The 21,676-nt window shown below is 43.4% G+C and overlaps 1 protein-coding gene across 1 annotated transcript in view; it reads left to right on the plus strand.

The window, feature by feature from the left end:
• The window catches only part of LOC122935161 (vomeronasal type-2 receptor 26-like), a 127,522-nt gene that overhangs the window by 38,266 nt on the left and 67,580 nt on the right, over positions 1-21,676 (plus strand). The window contains exons 3-4 of the mRNA XM_044290926.1: positions 532-767; positions 1,403-1,694. Of these exons, the coding sequence (XP_044146861.1) occupies positions 532-767; positions 1,403-1,694 (528 nt within the window). The remainder of the gene's footprint in view (positions 1-531; positions 768-1,402; positions 1,695-21,676) is intronic.

The following is a 21,676-nucleotide window of genomic DNA, read 5'->3' on the forward strand; positions in this document are numbered from 1 at the left end:
AGAACTTTAGGCTGGCAATAAGTCTGTTTGTACTGAAGGGTACAGAATTAAGATATGGCTGGGAAAAATGTCTCAAAATGTGGAAGGGTGCATCAACAAGGTTTCCTGTCCCAGCAGCAAAGTTTCTTCCTTCCATAAACACATGGTCTTGCAGATTCTGGATCTTCTAGCTTCTTCCCTGAAGCACTTTGGGTGATAAAACAGCTTTTCCTGGCTGTAGATCTCTCATAGATAAATATTCTCTGCCTTGCTCTTAGCAACTTTCACAAGAAGGTCCTCACACTTTCTTAGCTACACTTTCACTCCACACTGACTAAGCAGGGGGCAGATTCAGGTCCATTTCTCACAACCTAAGGGATGTACCAAGGGATTGTTAACCTTTGCTTGTCCACACAAGACAAGGCGTACAAATATAATACATCACAGCATTTCCCTTTACAATATAGCATTACAAAAATGTACTCTTTGAAGTCACCCCATTCTGGGCTACTGCATTTATATGTAATAGAAATTGTATTTCTCTTTAACCAGAGTGGGCTGGCAGAAACACTGCTGAAATACATCAACCCATTGTTCCTGTTGTCTACATTTTCCATTACTAATGATACCATTAGGAATCCAGTGTGTTACTTGGAAGAAATGTATATCCCTAATTCCTTTGTGATGGAAGGAGATGCGATTATTGGAGGGGTGCTGAAGGTCTCCAATTCAGCAACAATGTCTGGGCTTGGTTTTAACAGTGCACCATCAGAAAGCACCTGTGAGTTGTAAGTGTCTATATTTTCTCAATAAATTGCATATACGTCAAGCTCAGGGACTATGTTTAGTAATTAAAGCATGTCCTGCACGTTCATGAAATAAGACAATCTACAGATCTCTTTTTATAGATATAAGGCACCAACTCAGTGTGATCCTACAACTGGGAAACCATTCCATTTATCACCATGGCATGGTCAACATAGGGCCTCCCATAAACACTGCCGACATATACACTGGTGCTGACATGGTGCAGCGTAGAATCAGTGGTAGCATTAAGGTCACTTTACACAGACTGATGTGTCAGGCAATTATTGGGAATGAACCAGATGTTCCCAATAATTGCCTGATTATCAACTGAGATAAGGACTACATTTACCTGCAGTCGTCATCTCCGCAGTATGAAGACAAGCATGCATCTGCTCGTTCATCAAGTGATCGCCGGCACATTTTACTCAGTCCAGTTTTTGGGAACGAGCATTTATACAAACGCTTATACCCAATAATTGGCCGGAAGTCGAGTCCGTTTAGGAAGTATAGAGGCTAATGTACATTCCTGGAGGTCTATGGCGGTGAGGTGATTTGCTTAATCTCTGTGTTATTTAAGCTTCGTTCATTATTATTCACTGATCCTTGTCTGTTGCAGCCCAATGCTCTATTACCTCAGACACCTCCTGGCCTTCATTTTTGCCATACAGGAAATAAACAGTCGAGGGGACATCTTACCAAACATTACCCTGGGCTACATTCTCTATGACTCATGTGAGGCAGAAAGGAGAGCTCTGCAGAATACACTCTGTGTTATCTCAGGGAGAGAAATCATGACTCCAAATTACAACTGCTACCAGAAGGGTCAATTGGTCGGTATAGTTGGACATCAACAATCATCTTTATCAGTTTCAATGGCGAGTGTGATTGGAATCTATAAGTATCCCCAGGTGAGTGCAGAGTACTTTATATATTCTAGTATTTATCACACACCCCATTACTGGGGATCCCTTATATTTCATTTTCACACACTTTAGACTAAGAAGTAATAAAACCTACAGTATGCAGTGACCAGAAACTAAAATTTTAAATTTTTCAAAGTTGCTCCCCTTTGCTTTGATAACTGATTTGCATGTTCTAGTTATTCTCTCAACCATCTTCATGTGTTAGTCACCAGGGATGCTTCTCCATCAGTCTTGAACATGTTCCCATGTATGTTGAGCCCTAGTTGACCAGTTGCTTGGTTTAGGTGACGGGTACTGTGGGATGAGTTATTACTCTTCTACACCTCGGCCTGGAGGTTTTATTTTTTAGGACATTAGAAGGCTTAGATTTTTCAAAACAAATTTTCTAATTTTTAAGGAAAATCCACTTTTTTAAGGACCATCTGGGTTTTGAAGTAATTTTGTGAGTCTTAAGTTGTAGAAACCACCCATAAATGACACCATTTTAGAAACTACACCGTCAAGTTATTCAAAACTGATTTTAAAAACATTGTTAAACCTTTACATGTTTCACAAGAATTAAGCCTTTTTTTCACGTCAGTGTTTCATGGACGTGTGCTGTATGTGTTCTCCACAGACAGCACACGTCCCCATTCATTTTAATGTGTGTATTCAGATATCAGTGATTTAGCACGGTCCATGGGTCCGTGTTTTTAGCACTGATGCATGCTCTATTTTGTCCATGCTCACGGATCCATCATGTCCATTATCCATCATCAATCAGACCGTATAAAAAGCTTGAGTGGCACTACGTGAATGTCAAGACAGTCTTCTACTGATAGCGTCACATATGCAAACCAAAGCATATATAATAAAACATCTGGTGGTGCTCTGTATTGACAAGCAATATCTTCAACAATCCAACTCACCTTTGGATGTAAAAAACTTTATTTATTCTTCCATTATTAAAAGCTGGGTCAGCAGGACAGACAACATACAATGCGAATGTAAAAAATCGGCAACAGCCGTTTCACGCTTGTATGCGCTTCCTCTGGCCTCAGTCTGTATATGTGTGCAATGCAGGTCTTAATACCACACCTGGTGCTCAACCCGCCCACTGGTGAGGTCGTCATTGCCTATACTGGGAGGTTACTAACAGTAAAGACCGGATTGCACCACATATATCCACAGACCCTTTCCACAAAAGAAAGCCAACCTGATATCCAAAACCAACACAGAAAGACAATCTACAAAAACACTCCCATGTCCAATTTTTCATTAAGTCCCAGGGGTCCCGTCGCTCCCGAACGGAGTATACACCTTCCTTCTCTCCTCAGTAGTTCTGGCTCTCTGTCGCCCCCTTGTGGTGGAGGTTGCACTACCTCTACTCCTCCAAATCTCAGAACTCTACGATCTCCACCGTGGGCCTCATTCACATGTTGTATAAGACGGGGGACCCCTCTGCCAGTATTTAAGGTATTTAGATGTTCACGGAACCTCTCAAACATACTGTGGATGGTTTTCCCGATATAGAATCTCCCGCATATACAAGATATTACATACACCACAAACTTTGTTCGGCAAGTAATCAATGTGTTCACCCTGTGCCTCAAACCCCTAAAGGACAAAACGTCCCACTGGGGGTTAAAGGCACAGAACAAACAGTTTCCACAGCATCTATTGCCCTTAGGCTGAAGCCTGTCTAGCCACGTAGTTGTCCCACGTACAGTGAAGCGACTACGAACCAACTTAAATGGTAGCTAGAAAACGGTAACTTGTGTTTTGGGGTGTCATTTTACATATACCCATACTGGGTGAGAGAAATATCTTGGCAAAAGACAACTTTTTTTTTCCATTTTTTTATACAAAGTTGGCATTTGACCAAGATATTTATCTCACCCAGCATGGGTATATGTAAAATGACACCCCAAAACACATTGCCCAACTTCTCCTGAGTACGGCGATACCAGATGTGTGACACTTTTTTGCAGCCTAAGTGGGCAAAGGGGCCCACATTCCAAAGAGCACCTTTAGGATTTCACCGGCCATTTTTTACAGATTTTGATTTCAAACTACTTCTCACGCATATGGGCATCTAAATTGCCAGGGCAGTATAACTACCCCACAAGTGACCCCATTTCGGAAAGAAGACACCCCAAGGTATTCCGTGAGGGGCATGGTGAGTTCCTAGAATTTTTTGTCACAAGTTAGTGGAATATGAGACTTTGTTAGAAAAAAAAAATCATAATTTTCCGCTAACTTGTGACAAAAAATAAAAAATTCTAGGAACTCGCCATGCCCCTCACGTAATACCTTGGGGTGTCTTCTTTCCAAAATGGGGTCACTTGTGGAATAGTTATACTGCCCTGGCATTCTAGGGGCCCTAATGTGTGGTAAGTAGTTTGAAATCAAAATGTGTAAAAAATGACCTGTGAAATCCGAAAGGTGCTCTTTGGAATGTGGGCCCCTTTGCCCACCTAGGCGGCAAAAAAGTGTCACACATGTGGTATCGCCGTACTCAGGAGAAGTTGGGGAATGTGTTTTGGGGTGTCATTTTACATATACCCATGCTGGGTGAGATAAATATCTCGGTCAAATGACAACTTTGTATAAAAAAATGGGAAAAGTTGTCTTTTGCCAAGATATTTTTCTCACCCAGCATGGGTATATGTAAAATGACACCCCAAAACACATTCCCCAACTTCTCCTGAGTACGGCGATACCAGATGTGTGACACTTCTTTGCAGCCTAGATGCACAAAGCGGCCCAAATTCCTTTTAGGAGGGCATTTTTAGACATTTGGATCCCAGACTTCTTCTCATGCTTTCGGGCCCCTAAAATGCCAGGGCAGTATAAATACCCCACATGTGACCCTATTTTGGAAAGAAGACACCCTAAGGTATTCAATGAGGGACATGGCGAGTTCATAGAATTTTTTTTTTAGCACAAGTTAGCGGAAATTGTTTTTTTTTTGTATTTTCTCACAAAGTCTCCCTTTCCGCTAACTTGGGACAAAAATTTCAATCTTTCATGGACTCGATATGCCCCTCACGGAATACCATGGGGTGTCTTCTTTCCGAAATGGGGTCACATGTGGGGTATTTATACTGCCCTGGCATTTTATGGGCCCTAAAGCGTGAGAAGAAGTCTGGAATATAAATGTCTAAAACATTTTACTCATTTGGATTCCTTGAGGGGTATGGTGAGATTTTATTTTTTGACACAAATTAGTGGAATATGAGATTTTGTAAGAAAAAAAAAACAATTTCCGCTAACTTGGGCCAAAAAAATGTCTGAATGGAGCCTTACAGGGGGGTGATCAATGACAGGGGGGGGGGTGATCACCCATATAGACTCCCTGATCACCCCCCTGTCATTGATCACCCCCCTGTCATTGATCAACCCCCTGTAAGGCTCCGTTCAGACGTCCGTATGATTTTTACGGATCCACAGATACATGGATCGGATCCGCAAAACACATACGGACGTCTAAATGGAGCCTTACAGGGGGGTGATCAATGACAGGGGGGTGATCACCCATATAGACTCCCTGATCACCCCCCTGTCATTTATCACCCCCCTGTAAGGCTCCGTTCAGAGGTCCGTATGATTTTTACGGATCCACAGATACATGGATCGGATCCGCAAAACACATACGGACGTCTGAATGGAGCCTTACAGGGGGGTGATCAATGACAAGGGGGTGATCACCCATATAGACTCCCTGATCACCCCCCTGTCATTGATCACCCCCCTGTATGTGTTTTGCGGATCCGATCTATGTATCTGTGGATCCGTAAAAATCATACGGACGTCTGACGGAGCCTTACAGGGGAGTGATCAATGACAGGGGGGTGATCAATGACAGGGGGTGATCAGGGAGTCTATATGGGTGATCACTCCCCTGTCATTGATCACCCCCCTGTAAGGCTCCATTCAGACGTCCGTATATGTTTTGCGGATCCGATCCATGTATCTGTGGATCCGTAAAAATCATACGGACGTCTGAACGGAGCCTTACAGGGGAGTGATCAATGACAGGGGGGTGATAAATGACAGGGGGGTGATCAGGGAGTCTATATGGGTGATCACCCCCCTGTCATTGATCAAGCCCTGTAAGGCTCCATTTAGACGTCCGTATGTGTTTTGCGGATCCGATCCATGTATCTGTGGATCCGTAAAAATCATACGGACGTCTGAACGGAGCCTTACAGGGGGGTGATCAATGACAGGGGGTGATCAATGACAGGGGGGTGATCAGGGAGTCTATATGGGTGATCAGGGGTTCATAAGGGGTTAATAAGTGACAGGGGGGGTGTAGTGTAGTGTAGTGGTGTTTGGTGCTACTTTACACAGCTACCTGTGTCCTCTGGTGGTCGATCCAAACAAAAGGGACCACCAGAGGACCAAGTAGCAGGTATATTAGACGCTGTTATCAAAACAGTGTCTAATATACCTGTTAGGGGTTAAAAAAATTGCATCTCCAGCCTGCCAGCGAACAATCGCCGCTGGCAGGCTGGAGATCCACTCGCTTACCTTCCGATCCTGTGAACGCGCGCGCCTGTGTGCGCGCGTTCACAGGAAATCTTGCGTCTCGCGAGATGACGCATATATGCGTGACTCTGCACAGCGCTGCCGCCTCCGGACCGCGATCCTGCGTTAGGCGGTCCGGAGGCGGTTAAAGACAGTGATCAAAAAATTGCTATTTTGGCACTGTTTTTATTTATATATTTTTGACGGTGTTCATCTGGCGGGCTAGATGATGTAACATTTGTATAGAGCCGGTCATTACGAACGTGGTGATACCTTATATATCTATATATTTTTTTTTATTGTGTATGGCTTGATGAGGGGAAAGGGTGCTTTTTTTCCCTAGAAACTAAATTTTTTATTTTTAAAAAACACTTTTTTTTTACTTTTTATTATTGCTACACTGTGTTAACTTTTGGGGTCTATTCTCTCTACAGTGCATTACAATACATAGTGCATTGTAATGCATTGACTGTCAGTGTATTACCAGTGTAATACACTGACAGCCTGCCTGTGGAGACCCCATTACCGCAGCACAGGGACCCAAAGGGGACGTATAGGGAGCCCCCTCCCTCTGTAAACTAGGTGCATGCCACGGTAATTTTTCTTTCTCTTTTAATTTTACACTTTTTTTTACTCTCAGATGCCCTGATCAACGATGAACGTGGCATCTGAGGGGTACAATGATGGGGAGTGGCGTTATCGCAGCTCCCTGTCATTGCACCTACTACTTACAAAAAAATGCGATTCGAAGAAATTAGTCATGAAGCAATTTTTTTTTAAAGCGATTTCTTACTCAAATTGTCACATTTAATTCAAATTATCTTGCATTCCTGATAAGTTCCAGCTGTGAGAATAAATAGAGACACAGGCAGGAGGTGTACTCGAAGCTGATTCCACTTTATTAAAACTGCGGTAAGTTTATATACAGGGGAGTGACGACCGGCCAACTTTACATAACGTGCATTATCATATTTGACATCTAAACTCATAGGTTGAGAAGTAGGGATGATCCCGCATGATCACTGCATGATATCTTGTTTCTCCCTTTTCTAACTCAAAGCTGAGAACTACGTCTCGCATCTGGCTGAGCGCCCAGACCTAGCAATGATCCCAGGTACTCCAGTGTACTTTCGGTAACTCAAAGCTCACAAGGAATAGAGTCATACAGGTATATACAGACACAGAGGGTCCAAGGGAATAATATTAAAATAATATAATCACACACCCCTTTTTAAAAAAAAATAAAATGCATTCTCCTGGAAACTCCCTTTAAATCATAGTACAGGGTGGTCCAAAAGTATGGAGACACCTGAATAAATGAAAAATGGGGCAACGAGAGGACAGAGATTTAGAGATGTCCAGTTCTTGTACAAATCGTTCTTTTGAATGCGCTTTGAGTCCTACTTTACAAATGTTTTGTTGTTGTTTTTAATCGATTCCTTTCACCGAACTGGAGGAATCAATTCATCTGACTGAGCTGATCCGTGTGAGGTAGCAGAGACTCTAGCAGGTGTAACATGATCCTAGAGTGAAGGCTGGATCCTAGAGTGAAGGCTGGGCCCTCCCAACCCACCTGGTCTGCAACCATTTTAATTATATTACCCCTCTCCTCCAGTCCTGAGTTTTCCCCACTCCCTGGATGCTTGTTTTTTGTTTGTTTTTTACTCCTGAGCTTCGGTTTACTTGTCAGCGGACTCAGCAAGTGAATCGAAGATTTGATTCATTAATCGGTTCTTTTGAATGAACTGATTCAAATGGACCGATTCATTTAAAAGATTCGAGCTTCCCATCACTACAGATATTATGTAGATCTCCCAAAAGTTTCTGTGTTGGACCTGCCAAATATGAGTCCCATTGCAATTGCTTTGAGACCCATTCAATACAGGGGGTCGGGATCATCCTCATTGAAATGATGCAGCAACTGGATCTTGTATGGGTGCCATGTTTGGGCAGCCAGTATCTTTCTGATGGTTGTTAGACTCACCCCACTCTATGGTGACAAACACCAGCTGTTACAATGTGGGCTCCTGCTGAAGGACACCAGGATGGCGATTGTAGTTGCTTTGTCTGTGGTAGTTTTGTTACGTCCACTTTTTGACAGGTCCAAAATAGAACTTGTTTGTCAACTATGCCTTGGTGGATGGGTCGTCTGGTGATGGGCATTAAAATATGCTGCAATGGCTTGGTTACTGTGCTATTAAGAGATAGACACAATCTCTGTCCTCTCCTTGCATTTTATTCTTTCAGTTATATCTGTGTCTGTAGCAAAGAGAAAATTGTTAATAATTTTGGCAGGAATAAAAGTATGTCACAAATTTGGATCCCTCATCAAATTCTGCATCAGATAGATAAATATGTCATTTGCACCCCTTGCCATTTTAATATATTGACTTGGTTCCAAGATTGCAGTTTTCAAATTGGGCACTGTGTTGGAGATCTCCCCTCACACATTTGCTACCAATCTATTCAGTTGTCTCCATACTTTTGGACAACCTTATGATTAGAGATGAGCGAATTTCTCAAAAATTCGATTCGGTAGGTTCGCCAATTTTTCTGGAAAGATTTAATTTAATCCGAATTTATTCGTGACGAACCGCGTTACAAACCAGCTATTTACTGGCTCAGAGACACTATATAGTGGTGTAGAACACTGTGCCTTGCAGTAACACGCATAGGGAGTCTGCTGTGGTAGTGAAATAATACTGTGAGTCCACTATGACATGCAGATGACAGGCGTCACTCATAGAATCACTGCACACTTCACTTATTTGGTCAATTACGGGGCCAAAACTGACTAGATAACCAGGCTCGGACTGGCCCACAGGGGTACAGGGGAATCCCCTGGTGGGCCCCTGAGCAAGGTGGGCCCCTAGTCTCCCACCCCCTGCATAAGTGGCACATATGTTACTGCACTACATACATATATTCAATGTACAGCACCTCAACCAACCTATGTTCATATATGAACATTAAAGATTATTATAAAAACTACCCACTTTATTATTATAGACATGGTCAGATAGCTGAGATGACTTCTAGCTATAGAGGAAAGCTGCTAGTATCCTCTTTTCCCCAGGATCTACCTTCAGTTGCTACAGGGACCCCCATATTAAATCATCTGGTATCAGCTGCCCCCCCCCCCCAGCTATATGAGCAGGTAATATTTGTATGTATTCGTACTGTGGGCCCCCAAAATAAATTTTTCTGGTGGGCCCTAGGCACCCCAGTCCGACACTGTAGATAACTCAAGTGTGACCTTATCCTTACAGGTCAAAGTTAGCATCAGGTATAAAGAACCGTGCATTGGCCCAAGATCCTACTATAGAGGAAAAAAAGTGCTCTCCTTTTAACCACCTCAGCCCCCCTAGCTTAAACCCCCTTAATGACCAGACCACTTTTTACAATTCTGCAGTACACTACTTTCACAGTTTATTGCTCGGTCATACAACTTACCACCCAAATTAATTTTACCTCCTTTTCTTCTCACTAATAGAGCTTTGATTTGGTGGTATTTCATTGCTGCTGACATTTTTACTTTTTTTGTTATTAATCGAAATTGACCGAAATGTTTGCACAAAAATGACATTTTTTACTTTCTGTTGTAAAATTTTTCAAATAAAACTACATTTCTATATACATTTTTCTCTAAATGTATTGTTCTACATGTCTTTGATAAAAAAATGCAATAAGTGTATATTTATTGGTTTGCGCAAAAGCTATAGCGTTTAGAAACTATGGTACAAAAATTTGAATTTCTGAGCACCTGTCATGTTTCCTGAGGCTCTACAATGCCGAGACAGTAGAAACACCCCACAAATGACCCCATTTCGGAAAGTAGACACCATAAGGTATTCGCTGATGGGCCTAGTGAGTTCATGGATTGCAGGCTAGTACATGGATTGCAGGATAAAACTTACCAGGAAAGGTTAAAAGACCTTAATTATGTATAGCTTGGAAGAAAGAAGAGACAGAGGGGATATGATAGAAACTTTTAAATACATAAAGGGAATCAACTCGGTAACGGAGGAGAGCATATTTAAAAGAAGAAAAACTACCACAAGAGGACACAGTTTTAAATTAGAGGGGCAAAGGTTTAAAAGTATTATAAGGAAGTATTACTTTACTGAGAGAGTAGTGGATGCATGGAATAGCCTTCCTGCAGAAGTGGTAGCTGCAAATACAGTGAAGGAGTTTAAGCATGCATGGGATAGGCATAAGGCTATCCTTCATATAAGATAGGGCCAGGGACTATTCATAGGATTCAGATATATTGGGCAGACTAGATGGGCCAAATGGTTCTTATCTGCCGACACATTCTATGTTTCTATGGAAGTTTTTATTTTTTGTCACAAGTGAGCGGAAAATTATTATTATTATTTCTTTTTTTCTTACAAAGTCTCATATTCCACTAACTTGTGGCAAAATATAAAATTTTACATGAACTCACCATGCCCCTCACAAAATACCTTGGGGTGTCTTCTTTCCAAAATGGGGTCACTTGTGGGGTATTTATACTGCCCTGGCATTTTAGGGGACCTAAGCGTGAGAAGCAGTTTGGAATCCAAATGCGTAAAAAATGCCCTGTGAAATCCTAAAGGTACTCGAATTTGGGCCCCTTTGCGCACCTAGGCTGCGAAAAAGTGTCACACATGTGGTATCGCCGTACTCAGGAGAAGTAGGGCAATGTGTTTTGGGGTGTATTTTTACATATACCAGTGCTGGGTGAGATAAATATCTCTGTAAAAGACAACTTTTCCCAATTTTTTATACAAAGTTGTCATTTTACAGAGATATTTCTCTCACCCAGCATGGATATATGTAAAAATGCACCCCAAAACACATTGCCCTACTGAGTACGGCGATACCACATGTGTGACACTTTTTTGCAGCCTAGGTGCGCAAAGGGGCCCAAATTCCAATGAGTACCTTTTAGGAGGGCATTTTTAGGCATTTGGATTCCAGACTTCTTCTCACGCTTTAGGGCCCCTAAAATGCCAGGGCAGTATAAATACCCCACATGTGACCCCATTTTGGAAAGAAGACACTCCAAGGTATTCCGTGAGGGGCATGGCGAGTTCATAGAATTTATTTTTTTTTGGCACAAGTTAGCAGAAATATATATTTTTCTCACAAATTCTCCGCTAACTTGTGACAAAAAGTTCAATCTTTCATGGACTGAATATGCCCCACTGCGAATACCTTGGGGTGTCTACTTTCCGAAATGGAGTCATTTGTGGGGTGTGTTTACTGTTCTGGCATTTTGGGCGGGGCTAAATTGTGAGCAACCCTGTAAAGCCTAAATGTACTTGTTGGTTTTCGGCCCCTTTACGCACCTAGGCTGCAAAAAAGTGTCACACATGTGGTATCGCCGTACTCAGGAGAAGTAGGGCAATGTGTTTTGGGGTGTATTTTTACATATAACCATGCTGGGTGAGAGAAATATCTCTGTAAAATGACAACTTTGTATACAAAAATGGGAAAGTTGTCTTTTACAGAGATATTTATCTCACCCAGCATGGGTATATGTAAAAATACACCCCAAAACACATTGCACTACTTCTCCTGAGTATGGCGATACCACATGTGTGACACTTTTTTGCAGCCTAGGTGCGCAAAGGGGCCCAAATTCCTTTTAGGAGGGCATTTTTAGACATTTGGATTCCAGACTTCTTCTCACGCTTTAGGGCCCCTAAAATGCCAGGGCAGTATAAATACCCCACAAGTAACCACATTTTGGAAAGAAGACACCCCAAGGTACTCCGTGAGGGGCATGGCGAGTTCCTAGAATATTATTATTTTTTGGGCACAAGTTAGTGGAAAATGATATTTGATTATTTTTTTATCTTACAAAGTCTCATATTCCACTAACTTGTGACAAAAATAAATAAATTACATGAACTCGCCATGCCCCTCATGAAATATCTTGGGGTGTCTTCTTTCTAAAATGGGGTCACTTGTGGGGTATTTATACTGCCCAGGAGTGGATCCAAAACAGAGATGACACGTGAATGGAATATTTGCATTTATTCTGTGTTTTGTACCCACTCCTGCTTTTGGCTACCAAATCATAAGCTAATTCTGACCACAGAGTGGCCCAGTGACATAGTGGTGAGCTGACAGCAGCATGAGGAAACCACAGAGTGCTCCAGTGATATAGTGGTGAGGTGGCAGCAGCAAGTGGAGACCACAGAGTGGCCCAGTGACATATTGGTGAGCTGGGAGCAGCATGAGGAGACCACAGAGTGGTGATGTGGTAGCAGTATGAGGAGACCACAGAGTAGTGAGGTGGCAGCAGCATGAGGAGACCACAGAGTGACCCAGTGGCATAGTGGTGAGGTGGAAGTAGCACGAGGAGACCACAGAGTAGTGATGTGGCAGCAGCATGAGCAGACCACAGAGTGATGAGATGGCAGCAGCATAAGGAGACCACAGAGTGGTCTAGTGACATAGTGGTGAGGTGGCAACAGCATTTGTAGACCACAGAGTGGCCCAGTGGCTTACTGGTGAGGTGGCAGTAGCAGGAGGAGACCACAGAGTTGCCCAGTGACATAGTGGGGAGGTAGCAGCAGCATGTGGAGACCACAGAATGGCCCAGTGACATAGTGGTGAGGTGGCAGCAGCATGAAGAGACCACAGAGTCGTGATGTGGCAGCATCATGAGGAGACCACAGAGTGGTGATGTGGCAGCAGCATGAGGAGACCACAGAGTGGTGAGATGGCAGCAGCATGAGGAGACCACAGAGTTGCCCAGTGACATAGTGGGGAGGTAGCAGCAGCATGTGGAGACCACAGAGTGGCCCAGTGACATAGTGGTGAGGTGGCAGCAGCATGAATAGACCACAGAGTCGTGATGTGGCAGCATCATGAGGAGACCACAGAGTGGTGAGTTGGCAGCAGCATGAGGAGACCACAGAGTGAACCAGCGACATAGAGTTGAGGTGGCAGCAGCAATAGGAAACCACAGAGTGGCCCATTGACATAGTGGTGAGGTGGCAGCAGCATGTGGAGACCACAGAGTGGCCCAGTGACATAGTGGTGAGCTAGAAGCAGCATGAGGAGACCACAGAGTGGTGATGCGGCAGCAGCATGAGAAGACCACAGAGTGGTGAGGTGGCAGCAGCACAACGAGACCACAGAGTGGTGATGTAGCAGCAGAATGAGGGGACCACAGAGTGGTGAGGTGGTGGAAGCATGAGGAGACCACAGAGTGGTCCAGTGACATAGTGTTAAGGTGGCAACAGCATGAGGAGACCACAGAGTGGCCCAGTGACATAGTGGTGAGGTGGCAGCAGCATCAGGAGGCCACAGAGTGGCAAGGTGACAAAGTGTGGAGGTGGCAGCAGCATGAGGAGACTACAGAGTGGCCCAGTGACATAGTAGGGAGGTGGGGAGCAATACCAATACTAGCTGAAGATGGTGGGTGGCTGCAGGACACCTGGCAACAGCTTTGGCATTAGACGGGTGGCAGCATCAGAATAGTAGCTGAAGCAGGTAGCAAGAAGAAACATGTCTCTGTGTAGGTGTGGCACCATGGATGATCTAGTCTGATGTATCAGGCACTGGTGTTTGAAAATCCTGGCTGATCCACGCCTGATTCATCTTGACAAAGGTCAGTTTCTCCACATTTTGGGTGGACAGGCGAGTTCTCCTTAGGGTAACTATGGCCCCCGCCTCACCAAAAACCCGCTCTGATGCTACACTGCTGGCCGGGCAGGAAAGCTTGTCCAGGGCAAACTCGGCCAGTTGCGGCCACAAATCGAGTTTGGCTGCCCAGTAATCCAGGGGACCTTCGATGTGGGGTGGCAAGGTGGAATCCAAGTATGCCACAACCTGCTGGTTCAGGTTCTGCTCTATGTCTACCTGCTGCTGCTGGTAAGTAGTTTCTTAAGTAGGCGGGTGAAGAAAACTGCTCATCAGTGACTCTAGACTTAAGTTTCAGTGGGTGTAAAAAAAGACCTCCATTAGGACCGGTAGCGAGGTCCTAACATGGTGGAGAGCCAGTAGTAATCCCCTTGCCAAATGGTAACAATTCAACGGGCCACTTGCGCCAGTGAGGTGAAGGGACTCCCTGCCTCCATCTCCACTGCATACTGGCACTGTGTGTCTGGGTTATCTGCCTCGTCTACTCCTGCTCCTCCTCTCCAGTCACCTGTGTAGAAAAACCTGCCATATCTCTTCACATTGCTTGTGTTCGAATGTCCTTCTCCTCTTCCAGTTCAGCCCACACAGGGCTCATGTGGCCGTCGGATGTAGTTGCCATGTCTCCTGTCTCCAGGCCAGCCAGATTTAGCAGCATCTGTTCCAGGACATGAATCAGTGGAATGACGTTGTTCATCCCATAGTCCTGGCAACTGACAAATATAGTGGCCTCCTCAAAGGGCCTGAGCAAACGACAAGTGTCACGCATGAGCTGCCACTGGCTAACATCAAAGTTACACAGGGAAGTACCTCTGTCCGCCTGTATCATCAAGAAATCGTTTATGGCCTTTCCCTGTTCATATAATCGGTCCAACATATGGAGGTTGGAATTCCAACTGGTGGAAACATTGTATATCAGCCTATGATGCGGGATGCCGTTCCGCTGCTGCAGCTCAAGGAGAGTGTGCTTTCCGGTTTATGAGTGGCTGAAGTGCATGTGGTATGCTGGAGGAGCACTGTGAATTGTCCCTGCAGTGGAGGGTGAGGACACAGTGGAGGATGAAGAGGCAGAGGCGGACATTGTCGCAGGACCAACGGCGAAAGCAGCGTCACCTAGACAAGTTGCTGGTATTGGTGGCCAGGAACCACATTTACCCAGCGGTCCTTGACCGTAGTTACAGGTCCACGCGTTGGCTCTGCTGTGCACTTTGGCTGTGACATTGACAGGCTCAAGGACTGTCCCACCTTCTGTTCTACATATGTGTGCAGAGCTGGTACTGCATTTTTTGCAAATAAATGACTGCTTGGGACTCTCCACCTCGGCTCGGCACAAGCCATCAGTACTTTGATAGGTGCAGAGTTCACCAATTGGAAAGGAAGGGACTGTAGCAACAGCAACAATTGGAGCACACTCAGCTTCTGCGCCATTGGATGAGTGCACGCATACTGTTGTCTCTTGGCAATTGCTTCGGTGATCGATTGCTGACGGAATAACTGACGAGGAGTAGTGTTGTGTGCGAATATTCGAATAGCGAATATTAATCGTGAATATCGTCACTTCGAGAATTTGCTAATATTTAGAATATAGTGATATATATTCGTAATTTTTAATTTTCGAGATTTTTTTTCATCAGTAACCTTCCTTCTACTTGTGGGCCAATGAGAAGTCTGCAATGTCTTTGTCTGAGCTTAGCAACATCCCTAGCAACCAATAGGAAAGTTGCCTACCCCATACTTTATAAGAACCTCCCCAGCAGCTCTTGTATGCAGTATTTTGCAGATCTGAGAGAGACAGCCATATTATTGCTGTGATCTCTGCTGTATGTATGTATGTATGTATGTAGAAAGGCACAAGGGACCATCATAGATGGAAGATATGTGTCACTGAGGTTCCTGGCCTCGGTGAAGTAGGAGCCAGTAGTGCATATGTCTGCAGCAGTTGCTGATGGACACTTTGGTAGTTAGCATAGCTGTGAAAAGCTAATCCGGGACGACTCTTATTGGGAGTAGCCATAGTGCTGGGCAGGTGGCTACTCCCCATGGTCCATGCCGGGTTTTGACGGGCTTACAAAAAGTCAGCCAGCAGGGTCAAGGGGTGTGATTACCTGGCTGATGGTGGAGCTCTGTGTAGCTGTGTGTTTTTGGAGCCGAGTGAAAACCAGAGGGTCTCTGCCGAGAGACAAAGGACAAAGCAAGGTCCCCATCCACTCTGTGGGGAGTACGGTATCGTGCCCTCAAACTTCCTATGTGATTTGTTCAGATTCGAGACTGAATTGTTTTTCTTTAAGTGTCGGCTGAAGTAAGCTGATCACTGCCGCATGTTGAATTGTGGTGTGCCAATAATAAAAGACATTTATTACTTTGATTTCCACCACTAAAAGGCTACTGTGTATTTATCCGAAGGCTACCATTTGGGAAATCCCTACAGTATGCTACATACATACATACATAGTGCTGGGATGTCACAAGTTCACAACAATACTCAGTGCACCAATCACTAACAAGTAGTCAGACCTGTTAAAATATGAAGTTGCACATGACCCACGCCTGTATTTTGCGTGCATTACGCAAATAATACATTGTCTTTTTTTTGTGATGAAGAAAATAATCTTGAATTTGCAAATATATGATGAATATTCTACCAAATATTTGCAAAATATCGCAAATTCGAATATTACCCCTGCCGCTCATCACTAACGAGGAGTAGGAGGAGCAGGAGCATCAGGACAGATAGCTCCCTTCAGCTGAGGTGGTGGAGCCTTGACTGCATGAAATTGGGTGCGTGCCACTCGGTGATGCAGCGGTTGCTGCGGGAGGCTGGACCACCACTTCAGAGCCACGGTTCTCCCTGGCCACTTTATGGTGACGATGCATGTGTGGACGCAGGGCCATGGTGCCAACATTGGCACCCTGGCCATTCTTCCCCTTCTACCCACAAATTCTGCAAATGGCCATGTTCACCTTCTCCAGGGGCCTAACAAAAAATTGCCACACTGCCGAGTATGGCATTTTCCCCCCCAACACTGCACGCTGACTGCCTGCTACCGCTGCCTCTGTGAACTCCTGCACCGTTAATTTCCGGGCCAGTAGGCTCCTGCGAAGCGTGTGGTCTACCCTGGGCACGTTTGGCTCCTGACCTCCCACTGCTGCCACCCTGCTGACTCACAGCCACGCTACCACCCATCTGGCTCAGTGGCTGCTTCACGCGCAAGCTTCCACCCTATTTTCCTGCTGATGATGATGATGATGAAGCAACTTCTTCACCCGCTTCGCAAGTGCGAGCGGCTACATCATCTTCATCCGCTACTGTCTGCATGTCACTGATGTCCCCTTAATGGTTTCAGGGCCAGTAGCCTGACCACTCGCAACACCTGCTCCCGCACGACTCTCATCATCACTACTTGCCTGCCTACCGGAGGAACGGCGGATGTCTCCTCCAGATCTTGGCTGGGCAGTAACTGCTTACTGTCCTCTAGTAGCTCCTCCTTGCTGAAAATTGTAGCCGAGCTTACGGCATATATTACTTCTTGCACTGAGGGAACTGAAAATGACAGAGTAAGGTCCAGGACGGGTGGGGGCACAGGGCCTGATCCCGGGCCATGCCAACTAAGCGTTGTGTCAGAGGAACCCACCAATTCTTGGCTCTGGGTGTCTGATGTCACTTGCGCCGAAGTCGAAGACTGAGTTAACCATTTAAGCACCGCTGGGGTGCTGGTCAAGACACGACCGCTAGATGACACTGGGAGCTGAGGCCTCTCGCTGAGATTCCTGCTGCTGCCACCCCCCCTTCTTCTGCTGCATGCGACAGAAACATTTTGGCTACTGCCCGTTCCCTTTGAAGGGCCTGTCACCTGTCTGCCTGACATACTGTATAATAAAATAATTAAATTAAAATAATACCCACCAAAAAAAGGCTGTAGTACAATGTTACTTCACCGATGAACGGCCATTAAGACATATATATTTTTTTTCTGATTTATGAATTCCCCCCCCCAAAAAAAATAAAAAATAACAATCACAATTCACCGCTAAAGGTCAATTAAGACGTATTCTTTTTCCTATTTCTACACCCAAAAAAAGAAATAACAATCATAATTCACCGCAGAACAGCTAATGGTACGTACGTATATTTCCTTTTTATACACCACGCAAATGGCTGTAGTATAATGTAACCTCACTGCTGAACGCCAATTATGACATATTTTTTCATTTTTTTCCTATTTCTACACCCCAAAAAAAGAAATATAACAATCACAATTCACCGCAGAACGGCAATTAAGATGTATTATTTTTCCTATAACTACACGTAAATGGCTGTAGTACGATATAACTTCACCGCAGAACGTCAATTTTTTTTCTTTTTTTTCCTATTAATACACACAACCCAAAAAAATAAAAGGAAAATCAATGCAGAACGGCTTATGGGACGTACATATCTTTCCTATTAATACACCCTGTAAATGGCTATATCACACAAAACGGTTTGCTGGAATTACTCCTCTATCATATATTGCAAACAACCTAAGAGCAGCAGTATAACACCAATTTGGATCTCCAATTAGTGCAGCAAGGTGTCATAGATATAATCCAATAGTCCTAAGACTAATAATTCCTGTTTGAGGTCTATATTAAAACGTAACTTTTATTTTTCATTAACTTACATATCAGACAAAACATCTGTTGAGAGTGTTATTAAAAATACATATGGAGGGATAATCGACTGGTGGTAGGTGATTATCCCTCCATATGTATTTTTAATAACACTCTCAACAGAGTCTTTATGTTTTGTCTGATATGTAAGTTAATGAAAAATAAAAGTTACGTTTTAATATAGACCTCAAACAGGAATTATTAGTCTTAGGACTATTGGATTATATCTTTTGACCTCCTGGGTCCAGTGGGCCATTCTGAAATAATTAAGGTGTCATAGAATCGCTCCTATTACCCAGGCTGTACACTCTCCTATTGCACCCTGCTATTCTTTTATAGTGTAGATGATGCCTCCCTATCCTTTCCCTACACCTTGAATAATCCTTCCCTGAACTTGTAAATCATTTTTTAAGCACAATCAAGTCTTTCCTAGCACTGTCACTAGCACCTGCTGACGTCTCTCCCTGCACTAAGTACACTGGAAAATGGCTGAATAAAAGATGGCTGAGGCTATTTATAAGGCTGTGACATCACAGGGCTGGCTGGCTGCTGATTGGCTGCATGTGTGGCATTGTGGGTGATCCCTCGTTCCCAGAGTTCTTTTGCTCTATGTCCTAACATGTGCAGCAGCCATTATAGGAAAAAAATTGATTCATTACCACAAAGTGTGAGGAAATTCGGATTCAGTGAATTCTACGTCGTCAACTTCGATTCACTCATCTCTAATTATGATGTTGCATTCAAAGGTGGCATTTACCTCTGACATTTCATCCTTTTGGTCTTTTTTCCTTTCTGTAATTGGCAGCTCAGTTATGGGAGCGGAGATACTGTTTTCAATGATGAAATTAAGTTTCCCTCATTTCATCCCACATTTCCGAGTCAGAGAGCTCAGCAGGACGCCCTCGTACAGTTACTGAAACATTTTGGCTGGACCTGGGTTGGAATTTTTTCTTCGAGTGATGAAAGCAGCCAACATTCTAGTGTGGAGCTGAAGAAGAAGCTGAATCAGAACGGGATCTGCGTGGAATTTCAATACACACATAAAATGCACTATTCACTGTTTATGAAACAATCTTTAACATCCAAAATGGCAGTAGAACGATCCACCTGCCATGTGGTCATTTTCAACTGTGAATTTGATGACACCGTTTTGTTATCGGACATCAGTACAAAAATTAACTTAAGAAAAGTTTTCATTTTTCTTTTCAACTTTCCAACAAAACTAAATTTTGATCAAATGTTAGAACTTAATGGTTCTTTAATATTAACTTTACACAGAATGGGGATTCCTGGTCTGAAGAAATTCCTTCTTGATGCACACCTCCAGAAATATCCAGATCTTCTTGTTTTAAGGAATATTTGGGTAAAGACATTTAATTGTTTGCCTTATGGTTTTGTGCCAAACACTTTCCAGGAATATATAGCTACTGTCTGCAATGAGTCTACTAACTTTCACAAATTAAAGAGTGAAGCATATGATGTGGACAATTTCCGTCTCACCTTCTACGTGTATGGGGCAGTGTATGCCCTAGCGTATGCCTTGCATGAGTTGACTTCTCACAGGATACAGAACCATTCCCTTGACTCTTTGCCAAAATGGAAGGTAAATTCTTACTATGTATTTGTAATCTTTATTTTGTGCAGATGTCACAAAATACACATTAGGTTAAAATCTGCCAGATTTCGGTAGGACCTACAGAAAATTAATGTGCATAGGGTTGTCCCAACTCACACCTGAGGGTAGATATCCTGGGAATGAAGTATAGGGCATGTTTAATGGTGTTTATTTCAACAAAGGGAACTTCTTGTTCTCAAGGCACACAAGCGATTGCTGGAGGTACCTTATGTGATTGATTATTCCAGGCTCCCTATTGTCTAAGAAAAAAGGAAGGAAAAAAATTGCCAGAATCCAAAACGTATTAAATGTTTTATCCAAGTGTACAATAAGTATAAATGTTTAACCCCTTCTCGCTGTATGAATACTATTACATCATCAAATACAGATTGTTAACGCTGGGTGTTGCAAAAGTAAGACATGGCGATGGAGCACTGTCACTTGTCACGACAGTTTAACTCATGGTCGATAGCAACCATGGCATCTGAGAGTTTAGACAAGTGGATGGTTCTTCCTCTGTCTTCCAGTTGGCATCCAGCAAACACAATCACGAGGTGTTGAATGGTTGTTATGACAGCTGAGTACCTTTTGAAGTCTACAATGTCCCGTGCTGCTATCACCTCCTGCCTCTAGTAGGATCTAATAGAAGAGTGATTGCACTGTAATGCAGAAGTATGCAGGTTCAAGTCCCTTGAGAAGACTTTGAAAAAAATATGACAAAAACACTGTAATAATATTTTTTAAAAATATTAAAGTCAAAAGCCTATATATATATATATATATATATATATATAGGAAAAGTGTGGCAGCACCAATTCTCAATATGAATGGCGGGTGCTATGTCCAAGGGTGTCACTGCTTACCCACAAATGTAGATGGAAACGGACAGCACATTCAGTAGAAAAATAAATAATTTATTGGGCCACAGTGGCACAGTGAGGCAACGTTTCGGTTTTGAGCCGAAACGTCGCCTCACTGTGCCACTGTGGCCCAATAAATTATTTATTTTTCTACTGGATGTGCTGTCCGTTTCCATCTATATATATATATACATATATATATATATATATATATATATCTATATATTAGAGATGAGCGAACCGCTTGAGATTTTGTTCGGTTCAGGTTCATTAAATTTTTGAAAAAGTTCTGTTTGGACCCAAATCGATTTGGGCCAAACCGAAAATGCTGCAGTTGCCCTAAAAATTGGTATAAAACCCCTTCCAGCCTCCTAGGACTCAGAATTTCTGGAAAACTTGTTATGTTATTCATGTTATTGTCTTTCTGTTTATTTTTTTAAGAATAGAAATTATTTCCACTCCCCTTTCCCCAAGCTCTCGAACACAATGACACTAACAGTAAATGATCTGTGAGTGCCACTGAGATACATAGCTATAGGTAAATGCACATCTAATGGCATTTACATAAAGTGTTTTTAAAAAAAAACACTGTGCCGGCACATGTGTTATGTTTTTTTTATTGGCCAAAGCTTTAAAAAATTGGCCCTTATCTGTGGCAGATGATGTTTAAATGCACACAGTGTTAATAAAAA

This window comes from Bufo gargarizans, chromosome 4 (assembly GCF_014858855.1).
Source record: "Bufo gargarizans isolate SCDJY-AF-19 chromosome 4, ASM1485885v1, whole genome shotgun sequence".
Taxonomy (NCBI): Eukaryota; Metazoa; Chordata; class Amphibia; order Anura; family Bufonidae; genus Bufo; species Bufo gargarizans.